The sequence below is a fragment of the Perca flavescens genome, chromosome 20 (assembly GCF_004354835.1).
Source record: "Perca flavescens isolate YP-PL-M2 chromosome 20, PFLA_1.0, whole genome shotgun sequence".
In the NCBI taxonomy this organism is placed as follows: domain Eukaryota; kingdom Metazoa; phylum Chordata; class Actinopteri; order Perciformes; family Percidae; genus Perca; species Perca flavescens.
Genome location: NC_041350.1, coordinates 12,962,881 through 12,973,138, shown reverse-complemented (window position 1 = coordinate 12,973,138; position 10,258 = coordinate 12,962,881). Strand labels below are relative to the sequence as shown.

General features: G+C 41.4%; 1 protein-coding gene across 1 annotated transcript; it reads left to right on the top strand.

Moving 5' to 3' along the window:
• Positions 1-407: 407 nt before the first annotated feature.
• Positions 408-2,970, top strand: LOC114547153 (uncharacterized). The gene has a single exon (XM_028566389.1). It carries the CDS (start codon positions 817-819, stop codon positions 1,498-1,500), a length of 684 nt encoding a protein of 227 aa, XP_028422190.1. The 5' UTR covers positions 408-816; the 3' UTR covers positions 1,501-2,970.
• The last annotated feature ends 7,288 nt before the right edge of the window (positions 2,971-10,258 follow it).

Below are 10,258 nucleotides of genomic sequence, written 5' to 3'. Positions count from 1 at the left end.
AACTGATCCAAAATCAACCAAATATCTGATATACACGCCGTTGGTTGTGCTTACAAGTGTATCAGTGGATTGGATACGCATTATATAATTCATAAATTCTGGTCAAATTGAATTAATCACCACTTTATTTGGCTCATTTAACATATCTAACAGACATCGTTTCCACATGGGTGCGCACATTGTAAGGTAAACACTTCGCAGCGTCACTTGGACAGATGTTCGTCCCCGCTACAACATCCTGCTCTCAATGTGCTTCACAAGCGTCCTGATGTGAAGATGATGTGTGTGTTTTTTGGTTTTTTTCCGAGGGCTGGTGCACAGCTGCTGCTTCTTTAAGAGCCACCGCCCGCCCCCTCTCCTGTATTTTTAGCTGAGCCAGCCACTTCATTTGCTGGAAAAGACAGACAGTTGTGTGCCGTATGATCTCACTTAATCGTTTTAATAAATCTAATCTTATAGGCTACTGCGTATTTGCCGTGGGCCTACAGCCAGCTGTTCCCTGGAAATGTCGTATATGATTGTCATTTGTCCCGCAGCTGTCGGATGCTGAATCGCGCAATCAGCCTGTGGATGCTTGATGCCCATTATGAAACGCAATGCTGCACTGGGTACCGAGTATTAGGCGCAGCGCTTTTGAGATCAAATGAATTACAAGAAAGCAATTTAGCTGCAAAATAGTCCTGTGTTGCGGACGGGTCAAGGTGGTCCAGCATCTCCTCATCCTCCTCTGCTTATTGTCTTCTCTTGGATTGTGGATAACTAGTAGCCTTCAAGACGGAGGGGGTGGTGGAGCATCGAGGAAAAAATAGGGGCAATATGAGAGAGCGGGACTTCATGCCCAATATGGAGAGGGGCAAACCTGCTACTTATACGGGGGACAAAAAGGCTAAGATGGCTGCTAAGACTAACAAGAAGTGGGTGAGACTAGCCACTGTTTTTGCATATGTTTTGTCCGTGTCCTTAGCAGCCATTATCCTGGCAATTTACTACAGCCTGATATGGAAACCAACCAGTGCATCCTCATCTACGGGGAAGCCGGGAGTGCCCGGGGAAGTCACCCCCACCGCAAACATCTCAACAAATATTTCAACAAGCAACAATGTCTCAGAGTGGAACTCTACTCAGACTGGACTGCTACCTCTCAACCAGACCAGGCAGGGCACAGCCCCGTACAGTCAGGCGTTTCAGTGGGATGACAGAGTCGAGAGTGTGGCCGTCTCTCCGCACGGTGCGGGAGCAAAAAATGCGCACTCGCAGCAGGAGAAGGGACTCTACGCATCTTCCCACGGTCACGCAAGCGCGGAAAGATCGGGCAATGTGGGGAAACAGACACGCGCGTCTCAACCTGGAGAGAGCCACTACATGCCGTCCAGCCCCAGGGAGGCGCAGAGACTGGGCGACGGGGCGAATGACAACAGCGACCCCGACCAGGCGGCTGCAGATGCTGCCACTGCTCCTCCAACATCCGCGAAGAGGCGAGCTGGCCTGAGAGGAGACTGATCGGGCCGCATCCGCGCCACCACACACCCCCCTCACACACATAAACTGACCCTAGAAGGAGTGTTTTACAGAATCAGTGCCGCAGGTCGGATAACACACAGGTTTTCACCTTAACATTTTGCATAGCCTTTTTATGGATGTTCTGAACCCTAATTACTAAGAAAAGAGGATACCTCGCTTCTCGCAGTGAACACTGTTTCCCCTTCAACACTAACTATGCGGTTTTTTTTGTTTTGTTTTAGGCCATCTGTATGCCTTAAATCAATGTGTGTCTACTTGACCTCGGGCAGCTTCTGAGGCCACTAACCTGCCTGTGCGCGTGGAGAACACTGGTATCTAGATATTATGTTAAAAGAATAGGGCACGGGGTCCAGAGATGCGTTTGGTTTTGCAGGACATCAATATTTCTCACAGGCATACAGCGCTCATAACATCACTGCCATTCCTCAGCTGGTCTAAATTAATACTGCATTTTTGCATTTTAGCATAGGCTGTATTTTCTTTTCATGGATCAAACCTGGATTCCAAATAGAAGAACCTGCATTAATGAGTTATGCTCAGGTATGTGCATATAACCATGTAAATGTATTGTGTTTTTGGTTACATATAGGGCAGGCATACATCTTTTGGGCCTTGATAAACTTCTGGTGTAATAAGATGAATTTTTATTAAAGGTAGTAGTACAAAAGGTATAAATAACATTATAACAAGGTACAAATGAACATCCTTAGAAAATGATTCATTTCTATGGTTTTTATAATAGATCTACTGTATGTAAACCATGAATTGATAGCTGCCATTATCCTGTATGTTAAAGATATTTTATTTATTCAGAGCCAGAATGGATAATATATATTCAAATAAATGTTGGGTTTTTCCTAACATCTCACTTTTTATTTCAAAAATAAAATACAGATGGATTTAAATGAACTGTGGTTTACTTCAGGCTATTAGTTAGGTAAAGTATAATGCGCAAAACCCACATTTTGTGATTGATATAAAGAGGTGGGTTCGACAGAAATAATAACTGTGCGAGTACAAAGAGCACTCTGTTTATGGACATCCTTGTAAGCTGGACATTTAATCAAATCATGCCGGGGGCACTTTAATAACCTGAGTGAACTGACAAGAGAGTGATCAGAGGGACTGTCTGCTTCTCCTGCAAAGAGAAGCCTTCATCTCCCAGTCCGCCACAGTTCGGTCACTGCATCTCTCACTGAAACCACTTCACACAGTCACATGTGGGGAACTATGAAGTGGAAATAAGACCAACCTTTGTGTGTCCTCTCAGCAGCATGTGAGGGAGGTGTATCGATTTGAGAGCTCTGTTGTTGCGCTGTTCAAAACAGAGAAGAACACATTACACAATACCACTTGGTGCTATTTTTGATCCAACTCTCTCTCTCTCAAAAGGAGGACTGTTTGGTGTATATTCTAGCAGTGACAAGCATCATTCACTATCACGTTGAAAATAAAACCACTTGGTATCTGCTAAGCAGCCAGTGTCTCAGAAATGTTGCACTGTGATGTAAACAGATGATGACAAGCACGGTTGTAATAATATGACAGATTTTCAGAACCAATGCCAACCTATGTGTCTGGTGAGCTAAACAGGGATCTCCATTCATCAGGGAAGACAGCACAAGACACAAACCATCATCACAGCATAAACCATACCGGAAAAATGTAATACAGAGTCCATAACACAGTGCCAGGCCTGTCAATGCTGCAGTGGTCTCTGTATATATTATGGCTTCTTGTGATATATGAGAGGAATAAAGACTGACCTACTGATGTAGTTCCTGACAGTTATTATTAAGACTATGACAGAGTCAGGACACAGCATCTGACCCTATGACTCTTGAACCCACTCACCCAGGCAGATGATTACATTACCTGATTTAAACTCTACTACTAAAGTAGTGCATCACATGGTTTCTCTAATCAGGAAAGACCAAAGAAAACATAAATAAAAGCTGCTTGCCCTGCCCTTTTTATAATACAGATTATAAATGGTGGCTACAGCTTCACAGCTTACTTTAATGCTAGATCAAGAAAAAGCTAAACAATGTCATCATCCACCAGACAATCCAAATTGAGACAGTGTAAGACTATTCACTATAAAGACTGATATTCCCACAAAAAAAGTTGAACTACTAACTTCACCCTCCTTGAGAAACACAGAATCTATAAATATGGAAATATTTTTCATTTCAAATGTTCAAAAGCTTTACTCGTTCATTCTAAGTGTGAGCTGGAGGCTTCAAGTTCCCACATCACACTGGTGAAAGTTTCATATTGGACCATGATTGGCTTTCAAACTGCGTAAACTCAGATTTAAGGTGAACAAAGACATTTCCCCTCTTCAGCAGATGAATGTGAAAACAGCCTCATAGTGTCAGTGTCAACTCTGCACATAGGTCATTCTGAACAGTGAAGCTCAAACATCCAAGGGAAGTAACAAAATAAAGAACACACATTTTTGAGTGGAGAGGGGCTTTTCAGAAACTATTTTACTCATCAGATTTGACATGTTTTGGGAGTGACACACTACAACCAAGAGACCTTTCCAACAAAGCCGGAGATTTAAATGGCTTTCAACATACCATTGTTTGAGCAAGACACCATCACAAAAGTTATGAAATATTAACATAATGTCTTGCAATACATGGAAAACAATATAAAGGCAGCAAACAATAGCGTTTTCAATTAATGAAAGGGCGAAAGTGTGGAGTGATGCGTTATAATAACCAAAGTAAAGCTGTGTGGATAGGTAGGCACCGTGTCGTCATCTTTCAGGGAGTTTAATAATAATGTAAAAAAATTAATGGCATTCATTTTCCAATCATTATAAGTTTGCAGCAGGTTGACATAACTGTGTATTTCTATGATGTAGGTAGGACAAAGAAAGATATGGTATTATTATATAGGATTAAATGAAAACTACAGAGAAAATATGTTAAAAGGTCAATTGGGGCTAACATTGATACATGACTAAAGCTATACTCTGAGTATCTGTGAGGTGGGACACAGTCTTGCATTGCCAGACCTTCCTCCACAGCACTGTGAAGGAGGGTCTGGCCATTCCACACAGCATTCCGGGATGGGGGAAAAACGTTGTTTGTTGGCATTTGCTTAAACCAATCACAATCATCTTGTGTGGTGCTAAGCGCCGGACGGAGCCCCAGTGTTGCTGCAAAATAGCCTTGGGAAGGAACTTGTTTTGGTGGAACATGTATACGTTCAAAGGTTGTTTTAGTCGTGCAACAAAAAATTCAGATTGGACAGATAGTCTAGCTGTCTGTCTGGATTTACCCTGCAGAGAGCAGTTAACCATAGTCCTCATAAATCGACCAGAGTTTAAGATTCCAACACAAAGAAAGCGGAAGGTAACGAACATCCGGCCGAAAATAGTGACAAACCCACTGGAATTTCTGGCAGCATTGGAGCAATCCCGGAAGTGTAGGACTAAGTGGGACATAATAGCCTTGTTTCCACCGAGCAGTTCAGTTCGTTACACATTAGAACGGTAATTTTTGCGTTTCAAATAGTTCAACATTTGGGAAATATGCTTATTCAATTTCTTCTATCTAAAGCTTAGAAATTAACACAATATTGCTTGTTTGTTCATTCCGTACAAAAACTGACATGTAAATGTTGTTTTTACACGTGATTATGTGCCAGGCTATTTCTTGGCCAAACACAGTGACTTCCTGGAGTCTTGGTTGACGAAATACATGTTGTTAGCCCATACATCTCTACGCACTATTATTGTGACACTGAACATGCTTTTTGTTAAAAAGGATCCACTCCCAATTTTGGATGATATCTAGCTCTTTCTCCTACGTGGTTTGAATGCACTTATTGTAAGTCACTTTGGACAAAGGTGTCTACCAAATGAATGTAATGTAGTGCAATGTAAATTTAATTTAAGTACTAAGTGAGCTTTAGACGTGCTAATGGGTGAACGTTATCACCTTTTGACAGAGCCAGGCTAGCTGTTTCCTGCTGTTTATAGTCTTTATGCTAAGCTAAGCTAACCGGTTGCTGGCTATAGCTTAAAATTTGACATGTATAAGAATAGTATCAATCTTGTCATTTTCTAACACTTGTTTTGGGAGCGTTTTTTTCCTAAATCTGGAACTATTCCTTTATGCTAACTACCAAATCAATCTGCAGTCAAAGTTAGAATTAACCTCAAGCATTATCATAGCCTGATTTAGTGACAGTAGAGAGAAAGCTGCTGTGAGCAAGGATTCTACGTGATCTACAATGACAGGTCTCAGAACCCCCTTGCTTTTAAGCTACTTTATTCAACAGTTGAGCTTTTGGGGGATTTTTTTCATCAGAAAGGCAAGCTACTGCAGAGTGTAGCTGACATAATCCTACACTGCACTTCAATCCTCTAACAGCCTACAGGACTCATTTTCATAATATCAACACCCCCACTGTAGTACTGTACTATTTTGTGTTAGCTTAGTTAGCACCAAAGTGAACCAGGAGTGTTGAAACTGTGTTATTACGATATCATTTGCAGGAATCAAAAACCTTCGGGCTTGTGTTAAAAAAGAATAACTATACAAAACAAAGTGCTGCAGTTTATTTTCAAGGAGAATGAGCCTGCTGTAATCACGGTAGGTCACAAGCCCAAAAGCCTTAGTGGCAGAAGGCTGCTATGGAGATAGCCTTGGGAGGAGTTAATTAAAATAGTAGCACCTATGGGAGGTCCCACCTGTAGGGCTGAGAGGGAGTGTTTCCAATGCAACAGCCCTGCAGAGAGCTCATCTGAAATTAATCAAATCCAGCATGAAGGCAGGCTCAGTGAACCGAGATATAACGATATGGACTGTTGATGCCGCAAAGTGCTCTACATTTCTGTCACATCAGATTTCTGCCCTCTTTTCTTTCTGACACTCACCACAGTGGCCTTGATTTTTTTTTAAGATGTAACAACTCTCCAGAGATAGGATTGCATACATATTTGTGGTGCATTAGTGAGTGAGAGGCAAGGGAGGGAGAGAGTAGGAGAGGGTGACAAAAACGATGCCAGTCATGATTTGAGAGTTTGAAATACAGAAAAACTTTATTGATGTCCTGTATGCCTCCTTCCAAACTGATCTACAGTAAATTAAACTATGTTGCACACAGATTTAAATAAGCATGGTTTACACCTTGACACACACAAACACACACGTGCGCGCGCACACACGCACACGCACACACACACACACACACACACACACACACACACACACACACACACACACACACACACACACACACACACACACACACTCAAACACAGGCGCTCACAATTATTCTCCTTTATGAGTGTATGTGAAAAAATGGAGGACAGCAGTGGAGACCCAGGTGCAGCAAAAGCAAAAGAAAAACTCATTAATTTGACATTTAAGCAAGGTTGGTAATGCAGATATCTAATAACTAAATGGTAAACAAGGACAAAATGCACAACTGTTCTATGGTTGTAGGTCCTAAATTTCATTTCACTAAATTGAATCCCACAGGGAATTTTAAATATTTCACAGGTAAACTGTATGACCTGTTTTTCAAACAGATGTTCCACCCATTCAAAATCCATATATAATAAAAATATATAAAGGCCCCTTCTCTTTCTATCTTGATGGTTAGATTTGCCCACAACTGTGTCACTTGCTTGTTGGTTTTCCCAGTGTGGTTCTCCTAGATTCCTGATGATTGGTATTTTATGTAACCACAGTTGAAGCTGACAGGGCCCCGCAGCTCAGAGCATGTCCACTATGTTCTCTACTTACGGTTACATAACTGTTTACTATACTGTAGCACTGACGAAAGCCAAAAACGTATTCAAGTACAGAGTCTTGTAAGGCTTCTTATTATAGTTGTCACTTGATACCAAAAATAAAGTCATAAACTGGCAATAAATACAAACAAATCCATACTTGTCACAGAGCAAAAACAGCTACCATAATGCACATAGACATTGTTTAGATTTGTAAAAATCATTCTAGTTAACATTCTGTTGTCCAAGTGGAGAGGCAAATAAATAAAATCAATGCTGATGCTAAACTGTTAGGACAGTACATTTAACACTACTGTATGTTAAGGTACAAGCCATGAAATAAAGGTACACCTTCAATACTTGAAGAAGCCGATATGCAAGGCACAACAATCAACAATCATCAGCTTTTCAAAAATATTAGTTGTCTTTCATGATTATAAAAGAAAACAAATTACAAAACAATGCCAAATAGGGATATGCAGCTGAATCCCAGTGTTTTGACTGTGGACTAAAGGCTAAACCCTCAAGGCTGTCGGTCCCACAGGGGCCAAAAGCTTCTACAGAGCAAAAGATTGAAGACTGTTATGTTCTGGGACGCCTAACACTGGTTTGTTTAAAAACAGCATGAGCAAACTATTAAAGAAATTAGTTCCCAAATCAGTTTTTGATTCACTAAAGGTTGACTTAAATGTCTCTGCTGTCCATTGTTTAAATTAATAAAATTGCAGACATAACTTACAATTCAATATTACGAAGAAACAGAGTCTTAGGAAGACCAGATAATTGGGATTCAGCTGTAAAACTGTGCCAATTTCAAGGAAAACAGTAACAATGTGTTAAAGGGCAAGTTTGAGATTTTAGTTCTAAAGTGTTACGGATTACTTGTCAAGATTTGGCACATATTTTTTATGCCAGTAATGTGGATTTTGCTATTACTTGAATGTTAGCTTAAGGGGTACACCAGCAATTTAAATCTGTATTTTATAAAGTTTGGGGACTTTGGAGACACAGATTAGAAAAGAATACTCTTGGTAACTTGGTAACATTTCTTTGTTAGATCATCTCCCTGGCGAACACCATACCCACCACTTTTGTAACGCAAGTTTTCTGTTGTTATGTTGTAAATTAGTGATTTCTAAATTGAGATCACCTTGATGACATCAGTATGACATCATCAGGATCATTTTGTCAGACGTGATAAAGCCCCTCCAGAGCCACAGAAGACATTATACAACTGTTTTAACAAGGTGAACAGCACTGACCATGACGAGTAAACTGGATCGATGGAGTGCCCCTTTAAGTGTTCTTCATAACAAAGACATTTATGTCAATAGTAATATGTTGGAAACATAACAATGTCTTGGTCAGTGGCTAATAGAGTGCTGCAGGAATGAGTCATAAAACCCGTAAATGAGTTAGAATCTTTGTACCTGCAGTTCCCTCGTCTCAAAGTCAATGGGTTTTTTTGAACGTTTTTTTTTGTTAGATGCTTGAAATAAGGTCTGCAGTTAACACAAGCTTAAAGGTCCCATGGCATGAAAATTTCACTTTATGAGGTTGTTTAACATTAATATGAGTTCCCCCAGCCTGCCTATGGTCCCCCAGTGGCTAGAAATGGTGATAGGTGTAAACCGAGCCCTGGGTATCCTGCTCTGCCTTTGAGAAAATGAAAGCTCAGGTGGGGCCGATGTGGAATCTTCTCCTTATGAGGTCATAAGGAGCAAGGTTACCTCCCCTTGCTCTGCTTTGCCCGCCCAGAGAATTTGGCCCACCCATGAGAGAGAGACATCATGGCTTGCAAACAAGCAAAGTGGCAGTTTGTCAAGGCCACACCCACAACCTCCACCTTGCCCCCCCTCTCTCCTCCTCAATAGCATTTAAAGCTACAGACACAGAAATGGCACATACTAAGTAAAGCTCATTGTGGGACTGGCTCTAGTGGCTGTAATTCTGCATCAATTGCTGCTGAATTTCAGGAAAAAGACTTCAGATACAGTATTAGGGGACCACTAAGGTCTATATAAAAGCATCCAAAAAGCAGCATGCCATAGGACCTTTAAGAGATTTTCATGTTTTTATCTACGACATAAAAGATGTCAGTAACTACCTCGTCGTTATGGACAAGTGAGTAATATTGTTAGCTTTGCTGTTTATCTGTCTGCTGTTTTCAACAGGTCAGTTTAACCTCGTCTGTTTGCTATTGTTTGTGAAGGCTGCTCCCAACTGGTTGGCTTCACAGCAGTAGTAACCATTGTCTCACTTTGCCAGACCATCCTCCAACGCGGTGCTGTGGAGGAGGGTCTGGCTAGTCTACTAGTCTACACAGCATTCCGGGATGGGAGAAAAACATGCTCTGGTTTATTGCCACTTCTTTAAACCAATCACAATCGTCTAGGGCGGTGCTAAGCACTGGGAAAAGCCGCGGTGCCGCTGCAAAATAGCTTTAGGAAGGAACTTGTTTGGTAAAACGTATACGTTCAAAAGTTGTTTTAGTCATGCAACAGAAAACTCAGATTGGACAGATAGTCTAGCTAGCTGTCTGGATTTACCTTGCAGAGATCTGAGAAAAGGTTAATCATAGTCCTCATAAATCAACCGGAGTTCAAAATGCCAACACAGAGGAAGCCCAAGGCAACGGATATCCGGCCTAAATGAGTGAAATCCGGCGGAATTTCCGTCGGCAACAGAGCAATCCCGGAAGTGGAACATCGAGGATACAGACTAGTAAACATAACATAAGCTAATATCGACTCTGCCAGGTTTTGTTTAGTCTGCAGAGACACTAGCATAAGTGGTTGCTATGGCAATGCACGTCCATGAATCTGGGGAGCGGAGATTCTGAAGGGGGGGCTGTATTTGTTTGGCAGTTGAGTTCAAATATCAACAATCTTCGTGCAGCATCGCTAACTGCACTTTTAAACGTAAGGGGGACACAGAGATAAGTTGGAAACTAGGGGTGGTGACGTTGAAGTCATGCCA

Coding starts and splice junctions, on each gene's coding strand:
- LOC114547153 (XM_028566389.1), top strand. CDS start 817: ATGAGAGAGCGGGACTTCATGCCCAATATGGAGAGGGGCAAACCTGCT.